The following is a 15,547-nucleotide window of genomic DNA, read 5'->3' on the forward strand; positions in this document are numbered from 1 at the left end:
TAAGCTTAACATTCATGTAGGTTCTTCTATTGTTTCCATGTGTTTTCTCTGTAATGCTTTAACCCTAAGAATAAATGTGCTTGCTTAGAAAGAGCTGTGTGGTACCTTATAATTGTGGACAATTATGCTGCTTATAGCCTCCAAGGAAGCCCCCTGCTGAGGCAATCTGCCATGCTGGGGAATTCACAGTATCGACAGGGAATGCAGCTTAGAAATACTGTGGTCAGGTGGGAGAGAGCTGTGTCTCCACCGCAGAGAGGTGATGGCGACAGAGCCAGAAGCCTAAGAGTGGGTGTCTTTGCTGGACCACAGAAGGGGAATACAAGTGCAGTTGCCCTGAACTGTGACCCTCTGTTTCACATCTCCTCTGACAGATGACACTTCTGTACTCCCTGCAGCCATAATGGAAAATCAGTTCAGAGGGAAGTGTGTCACATACTGACTCATCTGCACCTGAAGCTTTCCCAACACTGGCCAAACTTAATATGTAGGCTCTGACAAGATAGCACAGATTGAGAGGCTACTACTGCTGGTCATTGTGGAGATAATAGTCATATAGCTAAAACTTTTGGACTCCTTCACGCTTAAAAATAATCCAGATTAATCATAGGAAATAGCGAAGAAGAAAAATTGCAAGTGAAAACCACAGTGTCTTTTCCAGAGAGTCACAAACTTTAAAACATTTTCTACATCAGTCATGTTCTCTAGTTATCAAGTGCGATGCTTCTGCCATTCAGTGCTAAAAATTGTCGTCTTCCTGGTTTCAGGCCTTCTTTGGGCTGTGAGATAGCCCATTTGTGTGCACCAATATCTGAGAGACTTTGTTGTGGAAATTGTGCTTTGTTCTTTTATGTTCTGTTATATTAACACAAGGGCATGTTAATGTTTTAAAGGCTGTGCAGAACACCCTTTTCTCTGATCATGGAGGGTTTGCTAACACAGGGCTATCTTAAAGCTTAAGGACAGATTTAGTAGATTTTGTATGTATTCCTTTTTCTTTTAAAATACAAATTGATGTGAGATTTTTTTAAAAAAACACCTGACTGTGATATTTACTCATGCATAATTTAACACCCAAATAGAATAAACTCTCTCATATGATGCCAACTGGTTATTAGGATTAACTCTCACATGGGGATAACATACCTTGCCTAGCAGTACATTAAAATACATAAATTAGTCTTCATCGCGGTAGGCATGAATATGGAATGACCACACATAGTCAAAGGAGAAGGATGTTTATTTCTTGATGTTGACAGTAATGTAAGGTCTGGTTTTAAACATACTGAGCTTGCTTTGCCTTTGTGGTGAATGCAGGAGCTGAATTTTGCGCAGGCATCACTACATAAGCATCGCTGAGTGCACCAGTTGGATTGCCAGAAGCTTTGTTACTGGTGGTGATTCTCATGCTGAGCTTTCAGGGCTATCAGCCAGGAAAAAAACCCATCATTTTACTTGCAAACTGAGCACATCTGATATGAAATCAGAGCAACTTAATGAATATGGAACCTCATGATGCCATGTGGAAACAGGTACGTTTCCACATAGAACTGTATCTAAACTCCATCTGGGCTTGACTCAGGAATCAGGCCAACTCTATCTGGTTGCCCTGGTCTGCCGCCCTCCCTGCCTAGCCCTTCGCTCTTCCTGGGCTGTACACCAGAGGACCCAGGACCCTTGTTGGAATAGTATTTGTCATTGATTTGCACCACTAAATCCCTGATCCAGGAAAGCTTTCTGCCTGCAGAAATCAGCAGTACGGAGACAGCAACTATGTCCCTCAATATCTTAACCTGTGAAGGACTGAGATCAAATATGACTGACTGGACCACTTGGGGGATGGACTAGATGACCTATTAGGCCTTGTCTCTTTCCAGTTCCTATTTTGATTTTTACCCATGATTCTGGTGTACTAAGGGTTTCTAAATTATCAGAACAGTATCTTTAGAGAGGGAAACCATTCAGGCTGCTTATCTGACAGGATGTATTCCTCTTCACATTTCTAGACAGAAATAGGGTTCATAAAAGTAGTATACCAGTTGCAGAAGATAGACTTTGTGCTAGCAATTTTTCATGGGGACTGTTTCTTAACACACAGTCCTTGAATGATTAGACGACATTTAAAAGCTGATTAAAAATACACTCCAGTATATCTAAATCACACGTACGCTAGCAGTATTTCTAGCCAAGTACAGCTGACTCTGCAGGCTCAGTAAACCCTTCCATTGTAACTCTTTGAGCCTTATTATCCCTCTTATGTACCAACTGTCCATATTGCTAACACAACATCTGGGAAGTACTTAATTTGCAATTTCTAGCTAATGCAATGTATGTCTACTCCTCAACCACTCCCAGCCCAAAATAAAACAAGTAAATGTGTGATTTAAAGTAAACTGTGTTATTCCTGCACAATAGCTGGTTCCATCTAAACTGTATACGTTTATATAGCCTCATGGATTTAGACCATCCAGAGTAATTCAAGCATCTGTGCTTTTGAGACTTGCACTTGATGAAAACAGGTGAAGAGTGCACAATTTCTCATCTTCCCTCAAGCTCTTGAGTACTTTACCTTTTTTATTGGAATGTTTGTTGTTGTTTTTTTAATTCTGTTTTGTTTAGAAACCTGCCCCCTACCCCCAAGATGTACAATGATTACAAGGAAAATTAGCTAAAACGCCAACTTTCCACAGGGGTTTAGATTGTAAGCTAGCAGCATCACAGATCTGGTGACTTTCTTCCCTTTTGCTTTAAATCCACTCTTTTGCTGATTTGGGCAAGTTGTTTCTTTATTTGCTCTCTCAATTTGTCTTATTCTACTTAAGACCCTTTAAATTAGATGAGACAAAGCACTGAAAATTATATTGTGGGGAGTGTGATTGGGTCAGCCCTTACTGAAAATGCCAAGGTCAGGGCAGGCTGCAAAAGGGAGAGCAGACACTCCCAAAACTGGTGGTTAACACTGAAATTGACTCACCAGCCAGTCACAAACTAGGCTCCTGATCCCACACACAGGTTATCAAAAAGTTAAAAAAGAAATCACACAGCTCCCTTTACTGCATTCCAGTTCTCTGGCTCCCAATCAGCACATAGGTACAGTACAGTAAGCAGTTATTTAAAACTCTGCTCACTATACAGAATGTTCTTCTGACCCCAAAAGGCCACCCACATTACCAGGTCAATATTAGGCTGGATCTTACCCAAAATACCACACTACCAGACAATCCTTTAGTGTCTAACACTAAAGGTTTATTATAAAGATAGAAAAAGAAAAGAGCTGTTAAATGATAAGGCACTCCGATATACAGAGAGACTTCAAAGTCCATATATCAAGTTCTTAGCAGTTTGCTGTCTTGAAAGTCCCTCTGGAACACATCCACAGCTTGGATCGGATGGGTCATTCAGTCCTTTGTTCAGAGCTTCATTTGTAGAAAAGTTATTCCAGAGGTAAGCAGGAATGAAGACAAAATGGAGATGATGCAGCTGCCCTTTATATCCCTTTTTGCCACGTGGCTTGTACTTCCTGTGTCCCAAACACAAGCTTCACAGCACATGGCATGGAAAAGCCTTAGAGTTCTCTGTCCATAGGCATGCCCCTACGTGCCTTGCTGACTCATACTGTGTAGCCCCTACCTTCTCTCAATGGGTCAGGTGTTTAGCTGATGATCCTTGATGGGCCATTGAACAGGCTAAGCAGTGCTGATGCCAGTTGTCTGGGGGTGTCACCCAGAAATACAGCAGAAGTTTGGAAGTACAGGTATACCATACATATCTATAATATCACATTACAAAGGTGATAGAAATATATAAACAAGATTATCATACTTGGCAGATCATAACATTTACACAAAAAGAACAGGAGTACTTGTGGCACCTTAGAGACTGAGCTTGAATTAATATGCAAACTAGATACCATTAACTTGGGTTTGAATAGAGACTGGAGTGGCTGGGTCATTACACATATTGAATCTCTTTCCTTAAGTATCCTCACACCTTCTTGTCAACTGTGTAAATGGGCCATCTTGATTATCACTACAAAAGTTTTTTTCTCCTGCTGATAATAGCTCATCTTAACTAATTAGCCTCTCACAGTTTGTATGGTAACTTCCAGCTTATCTGTATATGTGTGTGAACTATATGTTCCATTCTGTGCATCCGATGAAGTGGGCTGTAGCCCAAGAAAGCTTATGCTCTAATAAATTTGTTAGTCTCTAAGGTGACACAAGTACTGCTGTTCTTTTTGCGGTTACAGACTAACACGGCTGCTACTCTGAAACATTTACACAGATATCTTACATGGCATATCTGATCAGATTGCTTGTAATTTTATAATATTGGTACCAACAATATCATTAGTATCTCCCATATTCCATACAGCGTCACAGGGAGTAAAACTCTTACACAGCATCTTGCCCTGGCAGATAGCAGGGAGCAAAATACAACCTCCAAGCGCTTATGTACCTCAAAGTTCTATTACTCTCATTAACTTTTTCAAAAGAGAAGATGATGTACTTGCACATCAGTTTGCCTCTGCTCCCCAAAGGAATTCAGTAAAAAATCCATGTGAATGTTCTGTCTTTATTTGTTCAAAGGAACAGAGCTGCCGCTTATGTGGGAGACTCAACTAGGGACCACCTGGGTTTTGTGGGCTGAATGCAGAACTTTTTTTCTTTCCATTAACACATTCCTCCCTTCAAATCCCCATGTTTTTTCCCCTTGTCTTTTAGAATTATCTAATCACTCCTCCTTCATGGAAATCTCTCTTCTATGGCACCATTTTGCTCCCTTCTGACTCATGTAGGGGCATTTCTTATACAGTTGAGATCCAGCTATATCCTGGGGTTGGTGCAAACCCTTTTGGTTAATTCCTTTTCTCCTTTGCATCTTAGTTTTCATGAGTGCAGAATACTCTTTAACACTCATTCTTCAAAATGGGGTACAGATCAGCCCTCCAGATAAACAGCTCTGTGTTACAGTGCTGTTTTTGTCATCTCCACTGCAATTGGAGAACGCTGGCTGTGGCTTGATCCAGACAACACATAGGTAATGTCTGTAGGTTGGGGTCAGCTGCCAGCAGTGTTGTAGAACGTATATTTATAACACAGATGCACAACTTAGGTGTGATGTTAGACCCTAGGATGCAACTTGCTATGACCAAGAGCATTTTCAGGTCCTACAAAAAGAGTACCGCTTTTTCTCTCTGAGCCAGAGACTGTGCCCCATTTACCAAGTCTGTGTCACTGTCAGGTTAGAAAGCAGCAGAGCATTTTGAGACCACCTGTTGTAAAGCTGATGTAAGTAACTTGTTGGTAAAAATGTTGGAAACTCCCCGAGAGCTTTGGTGGTAGGAGTCATTTTGTAAATTTCTCTAGTGCAGACAAGACTTTTTAGTAGAGGGAATGTACAAGAATCCATGTCCAAGGCAGCTTCCTTGATTTCAACATGCACAGCAATTTTTGAAGAGAAAAGAAAGAGACGGGAACAGAAGCAACTAAACTCCTCCAGGTTACCAGAGGAGAGCATTATTAGGAGAACGTTCTTCCTCTTTTTTGTGCAGCATTTCCATTCTGCCAGTATTAATCAGATCACCAGCCACTGGAATATCAGATGTCCAGGAAGTGCTGCTCATGTTCACGGTAGGACGGTCCTCCCTGTTTTTCAGTAACACTTTAATTTCCTCTTTGGCCTTCATCCAGTTGCAAAACCTGGGCCCTTGTTTCCATGCTTGATAGCAGATTCTGGCTTTGTAAGCTTTTACATCACCCTCAAGTTAATTTTAGAACTTTGGTTGCCATGGTTGCAGCTAAGTATTTTTTAATTCTCTACTTGTTTGCTGAGTTTGCTGCTCTGCCCTTTTTTCTTTTAACATTTAAAATTGGGATGCAAGGAGTGCGTTGAACAGTTATCCAGCCTTGTCTAAGATAAAAAGGAGGGCATGTGAGAGGTGAGACTCTTGAACTTCAATCTGATGAGTCAACATCTGCTCATTCAGTACTACCCAGCAGCTGCAGAAACTGTCACAAGCTCTGTTCGTGTATTGCACAGTCAGGGCAAGAGGGTTTTAAATCTTTTGTAGGTAAAATGCTAGCACAGAATACTGGACTGGGTAAAGAGCTTCTTGTCTCTTTCTCCTGATCCCCTCCTCTTTTTAAGCGCATGAGGGCATAAATCCCTGTTCTGACATCCGCTTTGCTGGAAATATAGGGGAAAGTATACTGCACAGACCTTCAGTTAAAATCCTAGGGCACCTTCTGACCTGAATTAGACCTTCTTAAAGAAAAACAATGTAGTGACATTATGGTACCACACTGACCAGACCTGTTAATACTTTCAATTTCTGTATTCAGGTTTTTGTTTTTAAATAGGCCGCCCCAGAATAACGAGCCATTTGACGGTGCAATCCACATGTGATCTGTTTTAATGGAACATGAAACGATATAAAGATGAGAAATTTGGGAGGTTGGGCCCTTAATCCTTAAATGAAGCGTGTAGGCGCTACTGCCGTACAAATAATAAATAATGAGCTAACAGTCTGCGTGTCTGTGTTTGAATTTCGTCTGTTTGAATTTCGTCTCCTCTAACTTTCTGAGGCTGCAGCCCCACTTGTGAATGGTTTGGAATTTAAATGTGTTGCTACAGTGGTGTCTTTGTTGGAGATGGACCGTGACTTGTGTTCATTAAGGCTACAGATGTCGGCTCAGATTTCATGTTTCAAAAGCTTTCTCCCTGATGAAGTGTGAAAAAGCCAAGCTCGAGCAGAGGCTTGTGAAAGATAGAATAATAGCCCTTCGACCCAGCGTCTGACAGGCTTAATGCTGTTACTCTTAGATCTTTTTTAAAACTTTGAGAGAGCGAATTTATTCCCAGTCAATAAAATAGTTCTCTGAGCACAACTCGTAATGTTTTCCTGTTCAGCCTCTTCTAAATTATTTATGAAGTTTCTTACACTCGGAAGCTTCTAGTTTGCACATTTAGCAATTCCCAGGTAATAAGGTTTAATAGGCATTAGCGGCATTGATGAACTGTTTATACATTGACAGGTTTGAAAGTAGCAGCTGTGTTAGTCTGTATTCGCAAAAAGAAAAGTGGTACTTGTGGCACCTTTAGAGACTAACCAATTTATTTGAGCATAAGCTTTCGTGAGCTACAGCTCACTTCATCGGATGGAAAATACTGAATGCATGGCTGAAGTGAGCTGTAGCTCACGAAAGCTTATGCTCAAATAAATTGGTTAGTCTCTAAGGTGCCACAAGTACTCCTTTTCTTTTTGATTATTCATTGTGCCAACAGAATACCTAGATCTTGTTAACAAAAAAATATGAATTTGAGTTAAATCAGTCTGCCCTGTCTTTTTCTGTCAGATACAAGAAACAGCAGAGCAGACATTGCTTTGTAAACTCGCTTGGGTAGTACATGTCTGTTTTTTTCACTGGAAAAGATGACTGCATTACCAAGAAACTTAGTTCAGCGACTTCTGCAGTGTGTAAACATTTACCAAAAGTTATTAGAGCAGAACTAAAGAGTTATATATTTTTCTAAACCACTATCGTGCATCCAGCCAAGATGTTGCCAGACTCCTTATTTCTGCCTCTCTGCCTATCAGATTGTGCTCTGTGTGTATGTTCCTAAAAATTCACAAAGCAGACGCTGCCGGCCATCCCACTGTTCTGGATATAGCAGTTGTGTGATAACAGAAACGGACATGTATGGGAAGCAGCATTGCACCTACAGTCTCTCACTGGAAAGCTTTTCCCTCAAATTAAAGGCTTTGGTAAGACAACACGTTCATTAAATTAAAAAACAAACAAACAAGGGAGTTAGGTGCATGCTTTCTGAGAGGATGGTCTCCTGGGTAAATGGTCTCCTGAGTAAGGTATTCTAGATGGAGAGATCTATCATAAGCCTCTCCAGAAATACTTTTGAAATATGCATGCATATATATACGATAGCATTTTTTCTTCTGCACATGTTTTTGGACAAAAGAAGTAGTAAATCCCCATCAGAAATTTCTTGCCCGTATTATATGATGCATCTTAGTAGGAAGAAAACATGCTATAATATCTTCCATAGCACAGCTATGAAAAGGTCTTTTTTTTTTTTTTTTTTTTTTTAATTTTAAGAGGTATAGTCTTCCTCTCTGGCAAATTGTTCTGAAAATTGACCTTTAAGTGATGCTTATTGTTTCTAATCTTTGTTTGAACAGGAAGCTTTGCCTTTTCAAAGAGTGCAAACCAAACAGTACTGACATGGCGGGATCACGTGATAGGATTCCCTCGTCTTTTGCATTCTGGATTTATCAACTTGGCCCGCTACAGCCATACATCAGGAAGATTAGATTTAAGATTATTCTGTTTGGAAATGGAGAAAGAACACGAGTAAATTTCCATCGTGTTAGGTCTTCTCAAGCTAACAGAAAAAAGTTAAACTATTGACTCTTTACAATCATGGGACCCATTGTTGTCCACCACAGGACATGAGAATAGGGCCTCTTGACAGTGGCTGTTGCTTTTCAAACTGAACCCTGATCCCCCCAAGTGGAGTAGGCAGTAAGCAGTGCATACCTGTTCCTGCAAAGGGAGAAAGATTCTGAAGTTTTCTGTAAGATTTTTTGGAGGGAAGGCAGGGGAGGGATGGATGCCTTTTTCTGAAGCATCAGGCATTGGCCAGTGCTCAAGACCGAGTTCCTGACTAAATAAACCAGATCTGGTATGTATAGCTCTTAGATTACTGTGGTTGTAGCAGCTTTCATGGAAGTACAGTGAACTGGATGGGAACACCGGAAATTTAATCACAATTAATCGCACTTATAAAAATACAATATCAATTGAAATTTTTTTTCTACATTTTCAGTATTGATTTCAGTTACAACACAGAATACAAAGAGCACAGTGCTCACTTTATATTATTATTTTTATTACAAATATTTGCACTGTCAAATGATAAACAAAAGAAATAGTATTTTTCAATTCACCTCATACAAGTACTGAAGTGCAATCTCTTTATCATGAAGGTGTAACTTACAAATGCAGATTTTTCTTGGTTACATAACTGCATTCAAAAACAAAACAGTGTAAAACTTTAGAGCCTACAAGTCCACTCAGTCTGTCGTCTTATTCTGCCAATTTGTAAGACAGAGAAGTTTGTTGACATTTACGGGAGATACTGCTGCCTGCTTCTTATTTACAATGTCACCTGAAAGTGAGAACAGGCGTCCACACGGCACTTTTATAGCTGGTGTTGCAAGGTATTTGCATGCCAGATATGCTAAAGATTTGTATGCCCCTTCCATGCTTCGGCCACCATCCCAGAGGACATGCTTCCATGCTGATGTTGCTCGTTAAAAAAATAATGCATCAATTAAATTTGTTACTGTACTCCTTGCCGGGAGAATTATATGTCTCCTGCTCTGTTTTACCCACATTCTGCATATATTTCATGTTATAGCAGTCTCAGATGATGACCCAGCACATGTTCATTTTAAGAACACTTTCACAGCAGATTTGACAAAATGCAAAGAAGGTACCGATGTGAGATTTCTAAAAATAGCTACAGAACTCGACCCAAGGTTTAAGAATCTGAAGTGCCGTCCAAAATCTGAGAGGGATGAGGTGTGGAGCATCTTTCAGAAGTCTTAAAAGAGCAACACTTGGATGCGAAAACTACAGAACCCAAACCACCAAAAAAGAAAATAAGCCTTCTGCCGGTGGCATCTAACTCGAATGATGAAATGAACATGCGTCAGTCCACACTCTTTGGATCGTTAGCAGGCAGAACCCGTCATTAGCATGGAAGCATGTCCTCTGGAATGTTGGTTGAAGCATGAAGGGACAAATGAATCTTCAGCACATCTGACACGTAAATATCTTACTATGCCAGCTACAAGAGTGTCATGCGAACGCCTGTTCTCACTTTCAGAATTATAAACAAGAAGCACACCGCATCGTCTCTTTCAAATTGTAACCAACCTTGTTTGTCTGAGTGATTGGCTGACCAAGAAGTAGGACTGGGTGGACTTGTAGGCTCTAAAGTTTTACATTGTTTTATTTTTGAATGCAGTTTATTTTGTACATAATTCTACATTTGTAAGTTCAACTTTCATGATAAAGAGATTGCACTACAGTACTTGTATGAGGTGAATTGAAAAATACGTTTTTTTTGTTTTTTACAGTGCAAATATTTGTAATAAAAAAATATAAAGTAAGCACTGTACACTTTGTATTGTGTTGTAATTTAAATTAATATATTTGAAAATATAGTAAACATCCAAAAATATTTAAAATAAATGGTATTCTGTTTAACAGCACGATTAAACGCAATTAATTTTTTGAATCACGCAATTAATCGCAATTTTTTTAATCGCTTGACAGCCCTATTAAAAACTATCATATCCCTACTTCCATCCTCCCATGTCTTCTCTTCTCCAGACTAAACAAACCCAGTTTTTTCAATCTTTCCTCAGAGGTAGTGTTTTCTAGATCTTTATTTTTGTTACTCTTCTCTGGACTTTCTCCAGTTTGTCCACATCTTTCCTGAAATATGGTGTCCAGAACTGGACACAGTACTCCAGTTGAGGCCTAATCAGCACTGAGTAGCGCAGAAGAATTACTTGTTGTGTCTTGCTTACAACATTCCTGCAAATACATCCAAAAATTATGTTTGCTTTTTTGCAACAGAGTTACACTGTTCACTCATATTTAGCTTGTGATCCACTATGACCTCCCCCCCACCCCATCTCTTTCCGCAGTACTCCTTCCTAGGCAGTTATTTCCCATTTTGTATGTGTGTAACTGATTGTTCATGTTAGTTTAAAGTTTATGTATCCATTTAGGATGCCTGTTCGCAGAGAAGTTGACATATAATGCACTGCACCCATTTTTCTCCTTTTATTAAAGGTATTGGACTACCCTACTTCAAAGCAATCCCCTGGTAACTAATTATTCTCATTTCTGCACTGATGTCCTCTTCTCACCCAACTTCCACAAATGGCCAATTGAGCGGAATGAAATTTGAATGGTAAATGGTTACAAAAACACTGGAACCTCATAATGCATGTGGCTTCCTCACACGTAGACACCACAAGATGATAATATTTGGCCTTCAATCTGGGATTATAATTTCCTTAAATCTGTTGCAAATAAATATAAATATTTGGGACATAAAAATCATCTGGATTATCCATGATCTAGAAATAAGCATAAAAAACAGATTGTTGTAATTATCTTTATTAACCTCGAAACTAAAGAAATGTAGAAGGACTTTTTCATTGAAGAATGACAATGCTGGCTGACAGAGGAAGACCAAGTTCGAGTTGAGGCATGTTAACTAATTATCACTGTTCTCCCCACTCTGGCCCATCCTTATGTAATGTGACATGAACTCAGCCATTCAGGGGGTGAATTCTGGAGCGGATTATAGGAAAAGCATCAATATGTGATGAGTTGTAAACACATGTACTAATGCAGGTTAATTCCTTTGCTCCTTCTTTCTGCTTTGCTTTCTTGCTTGATCTTGCTTCGAGATTCTTCACACGTACCATCTCAAGTTAGTTTTACTGAAGTAACTGAGAACCAACATTGGTTGGTAATTTAGAGGTTTCTAAAGCTTTCAGTCTAGCACATTTGTGTGGAGAGGCATAAAGTGTAGACGGGCCACAACATTGGCAGCATTAGTAAAGATGTTCATTGAAGTCTGAAAATGGATATCATGGAAACTTGGAATGATACCATGGCAGGACTTGGATTGTTATTGCCCACAGAGGAATTTTCTGGTTTGTGGTAATAATGATCTTGTCAGTGAACCAGATTTATTTGCTTTAAGAGGAATAGTTCTTCAAATTCCGATAATGGCAGGTAATTATGTTCCCTAATCTCAGGCATTCTCTTTTTGGGCCGGGGAAGGGGGGGAAGAATCCATTATTTAACACTGAGATATTTGAAAGTAAAGAATGGGACATTTTAAATTCCATTCCCTGAGTAATGGGAAATTATTTTAAATGTTGCTGTCAAGTGTGTGTTTTGCATTTATCATCAAAGTGAATTACCAATATGAAATTTGAAACACCAAGAGAAATAGGCCAAATATCCTGAGGCTGAGATCCAAGGAGAGCTCTCTTGAGATTTCATAAAGCACTTCAAATCTTTGTGAAATTGTATATATATCTTTGGTTTGGTTTGTTTCACTGCTAGTGAAACCATAATTGGCAAAGTTTGGAACACTAGGTGGCCAGCAGTTTTGCTAGTGTAGGCAGATAAATGGAACAAGAATTGTCTGTCAGCGTTTGCTATCCTGAAGCTCTATAGCCAGGAATGCGGGGGTTGGATGGATGGCTTTTCTGTATTTCTCCCCTTTACCCTAGCCTCTTATTTTTGCTTGAGGTAGAGGGATGCTTTTGTCTTGTACTTCAGTGGCATTTAATTATTGCTGTATAAAAAGAGGTGTCCTCTAAAAGATGACAGTCTTAACTCTTCAAAAAATATTACTGAAAGGCAGCATGTTCTTGTGGTTAGGACACTTGTCTCCATTCCTGACTCTGCTGCTGACCTTGGACAAGTCACTTCACCTCTTTGAGCCTCTGTTTCCTTCCCACCTGTGTGTGTTTGGATTGTAAGCTCTTCAGAACAGGGATGGTCTCTTAGGATGCGTTTCTATAGTGCCCAGAACAATGGAGCCCCAAGCAAGACTGGTGCCTCTAGGCACCACTGTAATACAAATATCAATCACTTTTAGGGTGACCATACGTCCCGTTTTGGCTGGGACAGTCCCTTTTTTAAGCCCTGTCACGTCCGTCCCGACTTGTTTGGCAGAAGTGGCCATTTGTCCCGTTTGCTCTTGCCAACTTGACCAGGGACAGAGAAAATGGTTACTATTTGTAAAGCATCACGTAAACTTACAGTGCTATGGAAGGTGGTGGTTGTTGTTGTTTTTTAAACAACAATTGGCCTTTTCCATCTCTAATCTGTCTGATTCAGTTCACACTGTTTGTTCAATATACTTTCAAAGTACTGTACCTACATGTCTGTGCAAAATCTTTACCTTATCCCTGAAAAATCTGCTGTATTGGTTAGGTGCAGGTGTGGAGCTGATAACAAAAGCATGTGCACTGTAACAAGGTGAATGATTCCAAGACAGTCTCCAATGTATAGTGTATTTCCTCTTTCCAGTAGGTTTGCTATCTCCTTCTAGTGCATGAGCACATCTGTGCATCCGAGGGGGTCTGTCAGCCAATATCTGTTTTGTGCATGCATGTTTTAATAAGCTAGTTTTCCACAGTTCTAAGGAAGGAAGATAATGCATTTGGAAGCCAGACAGGCAGCATATCACATGGTACATTAGCAGAAAACGCAGCTGATGACAAGCACCAAATTCTTTGCGGCGGAAAATCTCAAGCTTTCCCCCTCTTTTTCTGTGTCTTGCAGAAACTGGCAGTGGCCAAGAGTATGTGACCTCAGAGAACCAGCTGCTCTATTATCCCAGCATCACCTATGCTATAATTGGCAGCTCGGTTATCTTTGTGCTGGTGGCAGCCTTCCTCGCCTTGGTTTTGCACCACCAACGAAAACGCAACAACCTCATGAGCCTGCCTGTGCATCGGCTGCAGCACCCTGTCCTCCTGTCCCGGCTGGTGGTCCTTGATCATCCACATCATTGCAGCGTCACCTACAATGTCAACAATGGAATTCAGTACATGTCCAACCAGACCTGCCATAGGCCACTGGATCTGGATTCTCCACCATCCTATTCAGAGGCTGTGTTAGACCAAAGGTATGTATGGGAATTAAGTCTCCCCAAAGGTATGCTAGCAATTGCAATTCCTAGACTCTGTGGATCACCATGCTTTCTGTGTGTTTTTCATTATAGCATTTATGCTCATTGTTTGATTTGACAGGGTACAGATATTCCCTATGTTCTAATACTATAATTGTACTATATTATAACGCCCTATAATTAGGTTTGGAAGGATTAGATTATATTGGTAAATATTGTTTTCACCGTACACACACAAACTGACAAAAATTATCGAAATTTACAGATAGGCAAAGTAAAAATGTACTGCTAGAGAACTTATTAGAGTTTGATTTAAGTATATTTACTTCGTATATTTTAACATGTGATGTTGACCATTTGTTTTTTAATGGTTATAAAGCTTCAACTCTTTGAATCTCATTGTCTGCTGTTATTAAATAATTGTCTGACCCCTCCATTGTTTGTTCCCCCCACATCAATTTCCCCCAACTGTGAAAATTTAAATAGAAATTTTTAAAAAATACTTAAACATAAACATTGATATTATTCATCAGAATTCTCTTAAAATTAAATTCTGCCAATCCTACCTGTAACTATTGATTGTTCACTTACATGGGAACAAATTCAGCCAGTCTCTTCTATGTGCACAGGAAAAAGGTTCCCCCTCCCAGCTTCACCTTAACCTGTAGAATTAATAGTTCAGAAGTCTCTCTGCACCCAGTGGCATGAAAGAGATTTAAGGATTCAAGGGGCATCACCTGAGTACGCTTCTCTTTTGTGGTCACTCCTGCTCTTGACACAAGTAATCAGTACCCCCGGGCTCTTTGGGGTTCTACAGGGATGACTGGAATATGGAAGAAAACTATCACTTCAGCAATGTTCTTCATGCCAATCTGGGAGCGAAGTATGAAAACCCTGAGTTTGCTCCATAATAAATATCAGATGCTCAGAGTTTAAATACACAGTGCCAGCTCCTGTAGCACTCCAAATGAAGTCAAGGAGTCTCCCTTGATTAAGGGCTGCAGGATTTGTCCAAAGGTCAATTGTCATCTTAGCCAAAATGAAATCTAAAAAATTGTATCTCACAAGGTCTTCAGTGCTAGAGGCATTAAGTGTGATAACCGAGATACATGGCACTAGTCTGCTTCCAAAGGTATTAGACAAGTGAGACTTCTACACTTCTTTAGAAATTCAAAAATAAAATATGTATATGTGACGGGTTCAGTCACAGAGATCCCCTTGGGACTGTCATCTGACGTGCTGAAATGACCTCTGAGCCAGTTTTCCCTGCCAACTTGACACTTCCAGAACCCTGTCTTGTTGAGGCAGACACACTAGTCTGTTGCAACACAGACCCAGGGTCTGGGCCACGCCCACAAAGCTGCAGGCTTTAAGCTCTGCAGGTTACCTGACTCCAGCACCCAGACACCCAGCCCCAATGGGATCCAAACCCCAAATGAATCTGTTTTACTCTGTATAAAGCCTATACATGGTAAACTCATAAATTGTCAGCCCTCTATAATACTAATAGAGAGATATGCAAAGCTGTTTGCTCCCCCAGATATTAATCACTTATTCTGGGTTAATTAATAAACAAACGTGATTTTATTAAGTATAAAAAGTAGTATTTAAGTGGTTTCAAGTAATAACAGACAGAATAAAGTAAGTCACCAAGCAAAATAAAGCAAAAACACGCAAGTCAAAGCCTAATACATTAAGAAAACTGATTGCAGGTAATATCTCACCCTCAGAGATATTCCAATAAGCTTTCACGGACTAGACTCCTTCCTAGTCTGGGCCCAGTCTT

The 15,547-nt window shown here is 40.0% G+C and overlaps 1 protein-coding gene across 5 annotated transcripts in view; it reads left to right on the forward strand.

Moving 5' to 3' along the window:
• Positions 1-15,547, forward strand: part of LDLRAD3 (low density lipoprotein receptor class A domain containing 3) — a 178,892-nt gene that overhangs the window by 153,820 nt on the left and 9,525 nt on the right. For all 5 annotated transcript variants that reach the window (XM_037900054.2, XM_037900055.2, XM_043549060.1 and 2 more), the window contains one exon: positions 13,413-13,758. In XM_037900054.2, the coding sequence (XP_037755982.1) occupies positions 13,413-13,758 (346 nt within the window). The remainder of the gene's footprint in view (positions 1-13,412; positions 13,759-15,547) is intronic.

The sequence above is a fragment of the Chelonia mydas genome, chromosome 6, assembly GCF_015237465.2.
Source record: "Chelonia mydas isolate rCheMyd1 chromosome 6, rCheMyd1.pri.v2, whole genome shotgun sequence".
In the NCBI taxonomy this organism is placed as follows: domain Eukaryota; kingdom Metazoa; phylum Chordata; order Testudines; family Cheloniidae; genus Chelonia; species Chelonia mydas.